The 16,709-nt window shown below is 29.1% G+C and overlaps 1 protein-coding gene across 1 annotated transcript in view; it reads right to left on the bottom strand.

Moving 5' to 3' along the window:
* Positions 1 to 16,709, bottom strand: part of LOC126846657 (zwei Ig domain protein zig-8-like) — a 157,376-nt gene that overhangs the window by 15,254 nt on the left and 125,413 nt on the right. Inside the window, exons 6-7 of the mRNA XM_050586363.1 lie at positions 13,640 to 13,823; positions 10,871 to 11,010 (exon numbers count right to left, since the gene is read on the bottom strand). Coding sequence (XP_050442320.1) covers positions 10,871 to 11,010; positions 13,640 to 13,823 — 324 coding nt within the window. The remainder of the gene's footprint in view (positions 1 to 10,870; positions 11,011 to 13,639; positions 13,824 to 16,709) is intronic.

The following is a 16,709-nucleotide window of genomic DNA, read 5'->3' as shown; positions in this document are numbered from 1 at the left end:
ATTTAAGTATTAAGAATAAAAAATCTACGATGTACGTATTGCGGCTAAACCCAGATTAAAACAGTTCTGAAACAAATGGCGAATAGTCAAGATGTATTTGACAATTTTTTATCATATTAAGAAAAACATGGATGAATTGGATGAAAATAAATATTTTGCGTGAAGCTTTCAGTTGATTTAATAACCGATGATACATTGTAGAGTATCTCATGTGACATAATAGTTAAGTACAACCTACCGAAAGTTATGTGTGACTTTTGGCCAGAGTTCAAAAGTACAGCCTAATAAATTATTTGCTTAATGCTATTTTTTTTTTTTATTATATTTTAAAACGCTTAATGGGATCAACTAAAGACGTACCCATTTTCCATATATCAGCTATAGCAATGCTATCATAGCGAAGAGACGTAAAATTCGTGTAATCTAGTGTGTTTTATATACAATTTTTACTAGGTGATAATGTCAGGTGATTTTTTTTTTCAGCATTTCCACTCTTCTATAATATTTTTAATTTGACGCTACAGTGCACCGACGTTATTAGCGATTTTCAGGCAAGCATTTCCGGGGAAAACGTAATGCATGATGTACAATATTATCCAATTGTGGTGCTATATTGTTAACATGTCCGCTAGACCTGCGCCAGGTCGTGTTCTGCACAGTCGAACGAACCGATTTGTTTTCGGTTCGTTGAAATCGGATTAAAATTGCTTTTAGCTTCGATGTTGATTTAGCGACTGTGTGTTTTTTCTCTTTCTCTCTCTCTCTCTCTCTCTCAGTCGCACACACACTTGCTGTTGTGTCGCGCGCTAATAGAACAAAATAGTGACTACCCAAGTCAAGCGTTTTTTTTTTTTGTACATCTCGCCGGGGCTCAACAACGTTACTCTATACTAATAACAATATAAATGATGCTGTTACTATGGACAAGCACAGTCGTTAAGAAATCGTTTTTTGTTATACAAACGGCTCGCGTTTGACGACGTGGCGATATTAATGGTGTTGACCGGTGAAAATCGGCGGTCCATAAACTGACAAACGCTACAAACCCCCGTAGTGACGGATTGCGCAGTGAATATATGTCCTGTGTATGTGTGCTGCTGCTGCGTTTGTATGTGTGTGTGTCAAACTTGAATAATTCAATCTCCGATATTAATGGCTGCTGGACATGACGTGAGAAAGGACAACACGTTTCGGTTTGGCGCGACTGTGGGAGAGAGAGAGTGAAAAACAATAAAACACCGGAGCGACACAAACTAGGGTTTTTTTTTTTATATTTCATTTTATTAAAAACCTTTTTTTTTTTTTTAATAAAAGGGAAAAATGAAAACGAGGTATTATTTTTATCACTGTCTTGTCAGCTTTGTCTGGGGCAATCGAAAAAAAATACAACTTTCGTCGCCTTCGGATTTAATGACAACTGTACTTACAGTGGTCGCGACGCGGTACAATAATTTGTCCGCCGCGGTAATGACTGCGGGTGCTCGCGATTATGACAATGACAAAGATACATTGTAACGAAATTAAAACAATCTTGGTTATTGCTTTTTGATCCTTTCGAAGGGCACGCGAGCGACTATAATCAAATTTCTGAAAATCTCTTTTATTTTTTACAAGCCCGAGTACGGTTTAATTTTTTTTCTAAACTTCAAAGAGGTTAGGTTGAAATTGGGAAAAAGATGAATGATGTTTAACGTTTTATAAAATATAATATGCTACTATAGCTCCTTTATTTTGAAATTCAACCTATTATCTATCGTTATTAGATTATTTATGTACGGCTACATGCAAACTTCTACATGACTGACTTTTTTACCTGATCATACAAATAACTAAAATAAAATGGTAAATTCATCATTTCCTACAAAATTATTATCGACTATATTTCATACTAGAGAATATAGAAAAACAATTTTTTCAAACAAAGTACTTTACACAAAGTAGACAAAGTATTTTTGTATGAATCGTTATCGTGCTATGAAATAGGCCGACTTTTTCAGTATGCGCACAAACTTTCGTGTAATTATTGTTTATCATGAATAATTTGTGAATCAGTTCGATTGTGTTTGTTCGCTATTTTATAGAATTTCATAATTATTTTGAATTCGTTTATCAAACTATTTAAAACTGAATATTTGTATAGTCATTTAACTATAACTAATATAATAATATATTACCCTTATTCCGTTTCATAAATAAATGAGATTTTTGAAAGCATATTTTATAGGTGTTGACCCTTTGATATAAAAACTTTTTTGTCTCGCTGTACAAAATGTTTCGCCACCAATTAAGTCATTTTCATAGAAATTGTGACTTTTCCCCTTTTTTGAATAAGTGATTAATTTTAAACTTAAATAGTTACAATTTTAACTTTCATTTTAATATTTGAACTGCATTTTAAACTAAATTTAACAGTTTACCTATTTAACAAAATATATAACTAGAAAGTAATAGAAATATATATTAAAGTTTAATAGATTATTTGAAAAATCGGTAATATACCATCAATATTCTGTGTAGGTGATAATATTATATTTTGTAGGAGCTTACCACCCTCAGTTTGTAAAATGTATCGATTATTTTGTTGTTGAGGTGTCACGATGACAAAACAGATTAATTATCAGCAATGTCTACATTGTTAATTTTTTCCTTTGGCTTTTCTTTTTGAATTCTATCGGATAGCGTCGAAAAATGTATATAACATTGCAACGGATCTAAAGGGTTAAAAAAAAGGAATTGCGCCAAAATGGTGATGGGGATAAAGATGTTAAATTTAAAAAAAAATTGATTCGGTACTTCAACGAGACATGCAAATGCTCTTTCGTGGTGGTTGCAGAGTCGTCTGAAAAATAGTCTTTTTTTATTTAAATTGTAATGATAGTAAAAGGTACGCGTTATTAAGTTTTGATAATATCCAATTTAATTGGAAAAACATATAAATATATGTGTGTTTAGTACTTATGAAATGTACTACTGGAACAAAAATGTTTGTCTATTGCTTGAAATAAAACATTACATTACAAACCTTAACATTTATTGTTTGTGTGCTATCATAGTCCTATGAATAATTGGATGTACGGGTATAATATACTAGGGTCCATGGTGTATCCTTCAAGGATCGACGTTATTTATTTATACATTTGGTCATAAAATATGATAGGTTATAATATAAGTATGGTGTATTTGTATCTTAATTGTATTTATCTATACTATAAGTTGTGTTTATAGTATTGATCTGTATGTGTTCAAAAAAATAACTCCAGACAATTTAAAAATGAGTATTCGCAATTTTATTTACGAAGTATATTTTTACAGAATTTTTTTTTATGTGTATTTATTGTAAATTTATTTGTGCTGCGTATTTCGATAACATCAAATGCCTTGTGAATAAGGTACATTCTTTTGTTTTTGCAAAAAAAGTAATATATTATATAACAATATTTATTATGTATAATATATATAATAATATGTGTAAATTACGTTTATATGTATATTCTCAAGTCCAAATTTGTTCTTGGAGTGATTTTTCAGTGTTTTTTTGGAGTGTGTTGTTTAGTAAAAAAGTGAATATGAAGATATGAAAAAAGAATTTATTTTTATTTTAATCAACAAAGATAGGTGAAATGAAAAATGATTTATTTAAAAATAGGTTATCAGAAGTCGTATAAAGAAATATCAGAAGCTTTAAATTTACTTTGGTTACTTTTCTAAATAGGAATTCATAGGGAAGGTCGACACTATTACAAGATGTAATGCATAATCTTTTTATGCTTGGATTTATTTTCTTTATACAAAAAATGTGGTTTATTATAACAGATCTTTTTATACGCTAAATCTTATACATGTTTGATGGCAGATTATCCTATAAATATAATATTTTACTTTTAAAAGATTTTTTCTCAGAAAGGAAGAACATAGCAGTAGTTAATAATTTATACATTTTACTTTAACATATAACAAAATAATGTAATGCCCAAAATCTTAAATAAATGCATATATTAAATAGAGATCATTATGCAGAATTAAAAAAAACATAAATTGTAATATTTGCTTAAAAATAGTTTTGTACTATTAGTAAATGCTATTACTCGTGTGGTAGTTTTAATAGTAAATATTTCAAAGTCAAACTATTAACAATCCAATGCTTTATACAAATTTATTTAAATTGTCTTTTGATATTATAATATTGTGAAATTTAGCAAGTTATATATTTTTTATATTTTAACCATAACTTTAAGCGATAAAATTAATTGAAATAATGTATTGAACTCTTTAGTCCATTTAGATTCACTTCTGTGGTTCGATCTGAAAGAAATATCTAAACGTAAACTCTAGAGGACATGTTACGAAAAAGTCGTTTACTAAAATTATTTTTGTAGTTCGAAATGTTTGTGGTTTTAACTCAACGTGTGCTGTTTTGTGTAGTGTTTGGTACCATCAATGCTATCGTCATCCGTGGTCGCGGTAGAGTGACAGGAAGAGGTTTCAGATAAAAATGTATATGTAGCAACGTGTGACGGGTATCAGTAGGCGCAGGGAAATGTGTGAAAAATCGGGTCGATTTATCAGCTAACTATAAACGGTCAAATCGACTGTGCTGATAGGAATGGGAGGCCGGACATCCGAAAGTCGTTGTTTCTCCGTTTATATCACATTATACGCCATTGCCGAATGCCGGGACGAAACAAGGAGAGGGAGGGATAAATTTAGAATGAGCACAGGGGATGTACCCTTTGGCACAGTGTACGAATCGAATATAATGACAGTTTTTCACTCTATATATAGATACATAGATAGATGTACGAATGTATGTGTGTACATGGATGAATGAAACACCATAAACGTGTTTAGGGTTTATAAAGCACGTGCGTTTGCAATATACGCTTCAGGAAACGCAGGAAGATACTACAAGAGTTTCATGTTACACATTTGTATTAATACAATTGTATACATATACATTATAGTTAAGCTCGATGGGGGATTATGGCAGGATGAATTACACATTTAACGTTAAATTTGCGGTAGGAAAGTTCTCGTTTAAAGAGAAAAAATAAAATATTTGGTTCGACATTACTTTAAATACGGCATTAAATTTATAAAAAAGTATACATTTATCTGAGAAGTTTTGAGGTGTAGCTTGACTTTTGTTTTATTTAAGTTAAACGTTTAATTATATTAGCGAAATACTCGAGTGAACAAGGAAAATTAAAAGAGGAAAAGGTAAAACTCCTTACCGACAGAATTGTACAAAATAATGAAAATAATTGTTCTTTGAAATACATTAGTCCAATTTCCATAGTGCTTTTAATTTTTCTTATTTATACAATTTTTTTTTACTTTAACAATAATATAGATATTACATGTGGTTATACAATACAGGGTGACCCACAATGATTTGATAAATTACATAACTTTTGTTCTAGTGAATATTTTTAAGATTTTTTTTTTAAATTCATTTATACTCATTTGCGCTATAAGCACCACGTTTTTTATTGCACTTAACTATTTTACTTTTTTAAATTATTTTTTTGTTACATTAAAAAAAAAAAAAAAATCAAGATGGTCATTTTATTAAAAATAGTTTGCTGAAAATGTTGACTGGTCTATAACCAGATATGGGTAATTACTTTTTAAGTTATTAAAGGTAAAGGGTAGAATAGGAGGTAGAGTGCAGTAGAGTAAGCGCGTAGATCTATTTTTAACTGCGCACATTACTCTACCTCCTATTATTATATCTTAAAAATAAAAATAAAAACGTAACAAAAAAAAAAAATATTTAAAAAAGTAAAATAGTTAAGTGCAGTAAAAAACGTGGCGCTTATAGCGCAAATGAGTATAAACGAATTAAAAAAAAATCTTAAAAATATTCACGAGAACAAAAGTTATTTCATTTGTCAAATCATTGAGGGCCACCTGTATATAAATATTTATTCTGTTAAATTATTAGCTTTGATATATATATTTTTTTTGCCGAAATCACGATAGCTTTTTTCTCCGTGGACCGATTTAGTTAAGTAGCATCGATCCGTAATCGTATGCGATTGGTACTTCGGTGGTCAAAAGTAGAAAAGTTCACCCTTCGAAATCGTGGAAAACACCCAAAAAATGTCAAATGTTTAACTTAAAATTACGACACGCTATAACTTTTTTTCATAATTGTCGTATTGGTTCTAAATTTCTATAGATTATTCTTCAGTTAAAATACAGTCGATTCACGTTAACAAACTAAAAAAATTTCTATGTCCTTTTTCCTAAAAGGGGTGGAAACATTTTCTTTATTTCTATTTTTTGAGCAAAGTGTTAGGACTTAAGGTTTGAAAATTTGTAATGTGGGTCTATAACATATAAAATTTTCTATTAGAGTGTTTACCCTAATACTAAAAATACATTTTCAAGCTCATTATTGTCATTAAGTATAGTTGTTATATCGATATTTGTAGTTCAACCATTACAGATTCGCCGACGCGTTTATTTGAAAGTGATTTTACCGCTAACTAAAGTTAAACTAAAGTTAAATTTGTTTTTTTTTATTAAACTAATATACACAATATATTTTCATCAATAGTTATATTAATATAATATTTATACTAAAACATAAACATGTTTTGATACTACTACATAGTTTAATAATAATTTTAATTTTGGACTTTCACTAGTATGTACCCTATACGGGTATTTATATCAAGAACAAAGTATAAAGTAAATTCATAAAATGACAAACGGATGACTGAATACTGACATCAAAAGAATATTACTTACACTTATTTGCACAACAGTTGTTTAGCCAGTGGATGATATCGCTGAACGTGCAAATATATGTATGTATATTACTTTGTATGAGGGTTGGTATAAAAATGACTTAATTAATATGAGTTAGTTATTTTTATCTGTCTTATCCACCAGCTAATTAGTTTTGTCTCGCAGTCGTCCCGAATAAAAGAAAAATCTAACAAAAGACTTATAGCACATTTTCCACCCATTTATTTATGTTAAAAATTTCACATTTTTACTTATTAGAAAAAAATATTGTTATTTACAATTTACGAGTTATTACAATAACTAATATAGTAGTACTGCTTTATGGGATGTTAAGCTTTAAAAAACAACAATGCATTGGATCAATTTATTAGACGTGTTCGTTGATGTGTAAATAACGTAGAAAATGTAAACTTTTATTAATATACTTTGCCATTTTAATTTATTTATTTTAGATTTCTAAGCAAAATAACTATTTTTTAGTTGGCTAATAATATTTTTTTTTTGTATTATAATTATATTATTTTATGAACCAAATTGTTTTTTCAATTGTAATTTGTTTGTTCGATTTTTTGTATTGAAAATTCAGCGAGTTTAGTAATAAGGGTTAAAATTAAAATTGTAATAGTTTATTGAGAAAGTGTTAAATATTGATGTTTGTAAATTCCGTTATAAGCAAGAGTACAAGAAAAAAATGGCAAATAGGACAAATAGCATTGTTCTGATGAAGTAGTGGGGGTGACAGGTGTGCTGTATGACAAAAGAAGGCCGATTAGGTCCAAAAATCAGGTTTGTAATATCATAGTGGGACGAAAACAATTGGAAATAAGCTATGTAGGTTAGATGACATTTGAAGAAAAAAAAGTAAAAATAAATGGAATAAACAAAAATGTGAATTTACTCGATTTTTATAACAATAAATGAAACAAGCTATTTTTTTTATAATAATCTTTATAATAAATCTTTATAATAAAAAAAAATAGTTAAGAAATGTATATTTCTGGTTTAAAAAAGTTTTCATAGCACTTGCGTAGCACAATTGCCTACATATAACGCCGTCGTACATATGTAATATATGAATACTGAATAAATATAATTAAACACCATTATGTGCATTTTAACTTATTAATGTATCTTTTGAGATTTAGAGAGACCACAAAGACGTCACTTTGTTTTGATAAAACAACTATAAAACTATATTTGTGTTATTTTTTCAATATGGTAAATTTCGTATAATTAAAAACAAAGATTCTACATAAAATCGTGACCTTTAAATATTAGGTTTTATTGTTTTTTTTTTTTTTAATATGTCTTTTATCAGAAGTATATTGACCCAAGTAGTAATGCATATTATTTGATGCACGGACAACCATTTGATTCGGTCTGGCCTAATGGGGCGGATCCTGTACAACACAACAAAATGACAGGCGGCAGTGGTGGTTATGGCGAGAAAGGACAAATTTGAAAAATTCTACGTGACCAGAATCGAATAATATTAGGATGTATAAGTGTCGTTGACGGCTCTTGAATTATTTATTGCTACTAGGTTTTCTAAAAAAATAGAAACTATATGTAATATTTTCGACTTGTTTGAGATAACAATATATATTTAATTAAAATCTAAAAATAATTGCATAGTTATTATTTAAATAATATACAGAAAGTCATCCTAGAATGTTACAGTATTCATTATCCAAAGGAACTATTTGTTGAAATTATCGATTTATTTATAATATCGTAAAAGCAACAACCTTTGTAGGCCTTTATAGAAGAAGAAAAAAATGCCATCTGTTAAATGTGGATTTTACATTGTAAACACTTCATTTAACACTACGGTAGTCTTTTACACGGAGCATCCTAGAAAAATATGTTTTAGATTATAGATTATGGTTTATATGTTTATTATTATTATTATTATACTATAATGGACGCAAGAGAAATGTATACTTTATTGTTTGCATAAAAAAAAATCTTTAATATTTCACATTTCGGTATACAATTACATATTGGTTGTACTTTCATTGTATTGATGGAAATATTATTGCATTAATACCAACTCCAGCACGTATAAATAAATGTGAATATTATAATATATTGTATTATATAATAATATACTATAACGAAGGAAAAGGAAAAAGTCGGATGGCCCAGGCCAGGGTAATACGGTGTTAAAGTTTCGGAACCCATCTTCAGAGTTGTGCTATGCTAAAATTAATTAAATTGTTAATAGGAAATGTCTACTTTAGTTACGTTTATAGTCTAATAAACACGGACGTCCAATTATCTGAAAGTTATTTAATAGTATAAATATAATATTCTATGGGGATTATATAAACGAATTACTTCTCATAATGTTATATTTTTTTGTTTAAGAAATATATTTAATATTTTACCATTTCTTGGATTCTGTTATATACGAGTAGGTACTGTAGTATCATACCCGAATATGTCATATAATTTATTGTGATTTTTGCAATATCGATATTGTTCGTCATAAATGGTCATAAAATTAAAAATATAAAATGTTGACTAGCTAAGTATAAAAGTTTCAGTGTAATCAAAAAGTTTGTGAACAAAATCATTTTGTTGATGAAGCAAACTATTTTTCTACGTGCACATATGACTATAATTACATTATAAAGTATTTAATGGCATTTTGTTTATACATGGTCCCCTAGGATTTGATAATTGTTGAAAATTAATGATGCATTTAACATTACCTCACGTTACATAATTAGTTATTAATCTTTTGGGACTTATTTATTAACTTATAATAAATCAAATAACATTTTTTTTTTCATTTTACGTTTTAAAATTAAATTGAATTTTCTTGTGTGTGGGTTTTGTCCCATAGGCCAAAATTAGGTTTAATTTTATGTTAATTAACGCCAAGTTGTGTAAAAAAGGGTATACTTGATAGTAACAATTTCAATTGTTAAAATAACCCTTTCTATGACAAATATATACAGTGATTTGTTGAACTTTTTGCCGTTCAAACAATATCTCAAATAGTATTATCTTAATGTCACATATATTTTTAAAATCATAAACCGTGTAATATTTTATTAAATTTTAAAGTTGTTTGTTAAAACAGCATAATACAGCTACGAAAAAGTAATGTTTTTTTATTTTCAAAGCACTTTAATTTGATGAAACTAAACTATGAAGTACAAAGTGTAATTTTCGTGTACATTTTGTAATTTTTGCTAGAAGTCGCCCACCAATTTACTATCGTTAGTTCATGGCAATGCTCATTTTTCTTATCCGGCAATAATTCGCTATCTTTCTTTTATTATTGTTACACTTCCTGTCGCGGGGCGAAGTAATTTTTTTTTTCTTTTCCATTTTCTCTTAGCTAGTCCCACGCCGCACATAAATTTAGTTTGTAAACTTGGCCTTCGCTCGTTCGACTATATGCAGACCAGATAAGTTTTATATTTAAAAGCGTACCCGCTGACGTTGTTACCGAGAAGTTTAACTCTCACCCTTTTTCATTTCACACCGTCGCCTTTCGGATTTGGCCACAGTCCCACAAAATAAAAATGCACCGCGTTCCGGTTACTGCTGTAATACAATGTACTTGGATCGTCATCATTACACACCAGCAGTTGATAAAAACTCGCATTCCAAGTGTGTTTACCGTAAACCGTTAAACGTATACCATTATGGCAGTTTCTGCCAGTTAACAGCTACGTGCTTCGATTGACGATTTGTTAGTGTACGTCGAGCAAAGACCATTCGGAAAGGAAACGTTCACACAATCGGCAGAATGTACAGAATGTACAGAATGTACACAAAACTAACGTATAGTGAGTTTTAATCGTCAACGGAACGACGATCGTTTACATTTTCGATTTAAAAATCGAGATATTTCAAGCTATCAAACAAATTTCCATCGCCTAAGGATCGCAAAACAAATCAAACTTGCGCAAACTGTGTGTGGTAGAGTGATTTTTCGATCAATTTGGCATCTACATATTCGGTTTGCAGTATTGGCCGGTGAATCTAAACACATCGGCCGAAGTAAAATACTTTCCTTCATATTATTATATACTTAATTAATGCGAATATACGGCATGATTGATCTAATGACATCAAAATATATTGTCGAACTTACCGTTTAGAATATGAATGGTAACCGCCGCTGACGCTGATTGCGATCCAACCAAGCATGTGTAGTTTCCAGAGTGTTTTTTCTGCACGTGCTTAATCTTCAAGGTCGAAACTATAGTAGTACAGCTGGGATCGCTGTTTGTTCTACAACAACAAAACAATAAATATTACAAAAATATTTCTTATAAATAGAATAATATACTACTATAGTTCTTTTTAGTTTTCTAATTTGTTTTTAACTTAGAGCGCATAGTAAACATGTTAAGTCTTACTGGGACAGCGCAATGAAAAAAATTCAAAAATATTATAAAAATGTCTTAAATATATTCTAATTTGACCATAAACAAGTTAAACCGTTTTAATAACGTTTGTACTATAATTTAAAAGTACAAATATATTTTTTTTGCCTGGCATACAGGTGATGAATAATATGACAATATTGAGCGGTGATTGGCAATGTTTGGTGAACAACATTGGCCAACATGAGATTTTGATTGAAAAAAAATAAAATGTTCTGATTTTATCTGGATACTGAAACAGTTATCGATTTAATTAACACATGATACGTTCCACACGTTTAATTTATTTTATATTTTGTTCAAATCTTTCTAAAATGTCTGTATAAATAATAGTTGTACTATTGGTATTAGACCTAATGTATTAAATAGTAATCCAAAAAGTTTTCATATTAGAAACTATCTGAAAGTATTATGAACTTTTACTCACTATTGGACGAAAAGTTATAAACTTTTGCTTTTTCATTAATTTACTTTTTTCCATGTGGAATTATTATGATGAATGATTGCGAATTGTTTTTGTAGCAATTGTAAGGATATCAATGATAAATCAATTAAGTGAAGAAAACGAGATTGTTAAGACTGTAGATGAATAATATTGAACAAAATAATATATAACATGTGGTTTTGCATTAATTAATTTGTTTTTATTTTGTACAATTATATTTTAAACTAATCATATAGTAGTTACATATGTAGTTTAACTATGACTGTACACTATGAATAACAAATGATGTTTGTTTTATTTTCAATATAATAGTGACTTTTTTTAAAATTTTATCCAACTATAATCCTTAATTTTTATTAATTCTATGGACGATTTTTACTAGATAGAGATTCGTCTGTTAATACTTGCTCAATTCTACCTTTAAATAAGTATATAAATAAACGACGTGGAACATAAAGGATACAACTAAATAGTTTTAGTTTGTTCAATATACTTTTTTAAATTGATTTAAAAAATGAATGTATATGAATAATTGGGCGTAAAGTTAAATAAGTTGAATAGATTTCCTTTTCTATTGACCTAGAGTATACTAAAGAATAGTCATTCATGGGCACGATAACTTAATCGATTTTTGACTGAACGGATCATCATAAAGGCTAGTTCACATAGCCTTGAGTAAATATTATACCGAAAGAAAGGAAAGTAAAAAAACCCGGTATATTTTTCTTTATAATGAAAAACCTTTTTGTTTCATTCCTCGTTACCTAAATCAATTAATATAAAAATGTAAACTAATGTATTGTTTATTTGTACAGCTTTTCTCTCTTATAAGTTTAATGAAAAAAAAACTTACAAATTATTGTGAATTAGTGTTTATCAAAAACGTCTAATTGATATTTGAGATACCCAGAATCGGCTAAATGATGGTGATTTCTTACTTGGAAAAAAAAAGTTTTGTTGTTTCTTAATAAAAATAAAAATAAATATAAACATATAAGTCTTTGACAACTAATATGTAGAAGGTGCTTAGATATATATTACTATACATATCTTAATTTGTACACAAAAACGCACTTGTAACAAATATTACTTGTGAATTTTGTATTAAATTATTAAAGAACACTTTATTATTCGGTCAATTTTAGATTTGGCTTGTAATAATTATAAAGAGATATTACATTTCGGTAATACATATTATTATGTATTTGTCTGACGTCATAAACTAATTACGATTTTGTAAATTATAAGTAACGAATTTGGATAATTATAAATAAATTATTTATAATATTTTATTATAAATTATTTTATTATATATTATTTTAGTTTAATATTAACCAAATAAATTTAATTAAACGAGTATATTTCTATAGAGTAGTTAGTTGAACTATAATTTATACTACATGTTTTAGATTGATCATTGATGTATTATCAAGTTCCCTAAGTTATAATTAAATAGACATAAAACACATTATTATAATATATTGTTTGTTAAGTGTCATTAATTTTAATATCTATATATGTCTATTTAACTATTACAAAAGCAACCAGAAAATGGTAGAAACTTGTAGTTACAACGTGAATACAAATACAAATGTTAATCATATAAACAATGTATTCTAGAATATTATACTATTCTTAAATATTACATTGTAAATTATAAAAAAATATAATTATTCAAAGTCCTTCATGTATTATACATAAAAATTCTTAAGTCGTAATGGGAAATATTGCATAACTAAAAAATTTTAAACACAGTTGTTCAGTTTTAATTATACTCCAAAAATAAAATCGAAAATTATAAAAATGTATGTATAGTCTGAACGAAATAGACTAAAATCTATAGCAAAAGACCCAGACGAAGGTTTAATTGTAGTGAAATGTCATGCAAAATCTTCCACCAAGTAAACCAATGTCAATAAACACATTTCCATAAAATTGGCAATCTAACGTGCTGAGGTAAATGGACCACTTTGTATTGCAGGGCTACAATTAATCAAGTAAGTATGAATCTAAGTAAGTATGTACTAACCTTTCGGCGATTCCGTTGGAAATCGTTTGTCGTCCTCTGTACCACGACACCTTTGATCCGTTATGGCTACCGGCATGGACTACCTTGCAGACGATTTCTAATGTGCTTCCGCTTTTGAAGAACACTTCGCTGCCACCTCTGGTCACGTCACCCGTACCGGTTACCGACATCCGTATCATGGGAACTGTACAAGAACAAACGCACTATTAGATTAAATGAAAATATAATAAAATGTCTAGAAACAAAACAAGATATTATGAGGTGCCAAAAACGAGTGGATCAGGTTAATAGTATTATTGTTGTTATAATATAATCGTCGGCGGCCGCCGTTTCACTTCATTAACCTTTGGCGCCGAAAAGGATGAAAAGCTCAAGCCAACCGGAAACTTGCGTCGCTCGAAACATATTCCGGAAAATATATTCCGAAATTTAAGAGAATCGGTAGGGCGGACACGATTAGGGGAGTTGGCTCGGCCGGTCCCTCTTTATTAGTTGCCGGTGGAAGTGGCGGTGTTGACCGTCGCCGTTTCCAAACGACTGGTTTGGGAATATCCTCTAGGAAGAGGCCAGCCGCACAAACGAGGCCCAGGGGAAACGAAAGGACCGAAATTATGTGTACACACTGTTTCAATTGGACGTGGCGCAGAGACCTTTTTATCATAGTCACCAAGTACGTTGAAACCGCGATCTCCGCAACCTATTTTTGTGTAAGGTAAAAGAAAACATATGTCCTGAAATCAATTCTCTTTGTTACGCAAACCGGGGCCGTGATATTCTCTAAATGACTGGAACACTATTTATCGTATATTGAGTACGAAACAATAAGTTTATTGAAGTTTAATCTTCAAGACCTATTCAAAAACATATTCAAATGTTATACCACGTTGTACAACCATTATTATTCAATAATGACGTTTTATTGTTGTGCACAGATAGTTTTGACTAGATTTTTGCACATTTTACAGTTTACATATTATTAGGATACACTACCTTAGCGTATTAAGCCTTAAGGTAGGTTAACATGTTTTTTTAATACTCTTAAAGCGTACAAGGCAACACAAATTTAGTAAAATATATGAAAATCAATAAAAATAATTAGGTACAGATTTGTAGGTCACGTAAAACCTTTAAAATAGTACGGTATATCAAGTTTTTACTGAGTTTAATAAAAACTGTACAATTATTTGTAAACATTTCAAGGAAAAATACATAGGCTAAATACCAAATGAATAATACTAATTAGTGCCTAGGGGTGAGGAGGAAGGTGATTGTTATTAAATACCCGAGAGCTAAGCATTTAAGAGAGATTAAATTATATAGTTGGTATTTATATAGAAATTAAGTGGCCGTCTAGATGGTTGTCAGGGTGGCAAACTATAACCGTAAAACGTGGCCAAGTTAAGCCGAACGGTGTGGGGTTTAGCCTTTAGAGAAAACCACCTGAGATTTTAATCTAAGTGTTAGTCACAAACTCTCCAAAACAGTAGTTTTGTAATTTAAAATTAATCAATAAAAACACGTGCTAAGAAATTACACTATGGAGCATAATATTCGAAATTTTGTTTCTATCTTTTTAAATGTAATATGAATTGAATGGTGGTTAGCAGTTTTAAGTTGAAAGTTCAAAACATCTGATACAAACGATACTTTTTAACATAATTTTTAGCATTGAAATATGATAAATTTTAATTTACATATAATATACACATTTATTTTTAACTTAATAAAATCCCAAAAACGATTGTTAATATAAACGACTAGAGTTTTTGTTTATTATAAGTTTTTGAAAAAAATATGCACCTATATCTTTGCTTAGCAAATTTTTATACCGAAATCATATCATATAATCAATTTTCTAGGAATCGTAGTGAATAAGATTTTTTGTTTGAACGGATATTAAAATTCAATAGATTTTGATACAGTACGGTTTTTTGAAACCATAATGATAAAACAATGTGTCATTTCGAAATAATATAAGATACAAAGGTTGTTAATATATTATACAGTATGCGTTTTCGTTGTGTAAATAAATTTGCGTTGGGTGTTAACAAGATGGGGAAAAAATGAAGTATCGGTTGTCCGTATCAAAGGACTAATTTGTTCTGGTTGCAACCACCACTTTAACTGTGTGCTCATTAGCTTTGTAAATGAACCCGATCGTTGATATTGGTAGTGGTGCAATGTCAAGGGCGCAAGTACAGGAAATGTAACCTGCAGGGCCATTATACAATATTATAAACATACAGACAATACCCCCTAGCATCCACTAGCATTATTACTGTCTGTGACAGACGTGACCTCTCTGGCTTTGTAGTAGACATATTTCATATTGAGAAGTACTTCAATCATATGCAATATCAAAGAAGAGCCTCGGGGACAATTTTATTTTCCACTACACTATGCAGAAAAACCAATTGGTATTAAATATAAAACCCGCGTTACACAATTTATTTCATTAAAATACGTTTTTTTTTTTACATAAAAGGCAGTTTTATTAAATTTGTATATTAAATAATTTTTAATTAACATAAAAAACTACGCGGTAGCTAAGCAATATTGTCGTACAACATTGATATTATCTAATTTAAATCAATAAAATGTATATTATATTGACATAAAATATAATATGTTAATATTTTTGTTGTATTGTAAATATTTTTTATAATTTGAAGACAAAAATGGCGGATTATTTATTCATGTTTAAACAGATTATTGTTAATCCAAAATCTTAATGGGGTATATGTGCTAAATAAATTATATTAAAATAGTAATAATTATTCAAATCGTTTTGAAATATATTCGTATTTTTAAATACATGATGTTTAACTCAATTGTAACAAATTTAGCATGTTCTACTTTGTGTGCGATGTAGCTTTGAAAAAAACGATAAATGTGTCGAACTTTATTAGAAAACTGTAAACGACGTATGTGTTTTTCTTTCTAGCATTTATAGCTATAGAGCTATTTCATTATATTTTTCATTTATAATCCTGTTACCTTATAATATAATGTTTTTTAGACAGCAAAAAAAAAAAACAGTTGTCGAACATACAAAGGTTGTATAAAATTC

Source organism: Adelges cooleyi, unplaced genomic scaffold (genome assembly GCF_023614345.1).
Source record: "Adelges cooleyi isolate 19-005CV unplaced genomic scaffold, UGA_ACOO_1.1 ACOO_flye_CR_arks_rails_tigmint_CR_PRNA_9, whole genome shotgun sequence".
In the NCBI taxonomy this organism is placed as follows: Eukaryota; Metazoa; Arthropoda; class Insecta; order Hemiptera; family Adelgidae; genus Adelges; species Adelges cooleyi.
The sequence above is the reverse complement of the archived record's forward strand: the minus strand, read 5'-3'. Positions and strand labels throughout refer to the sequence as shown.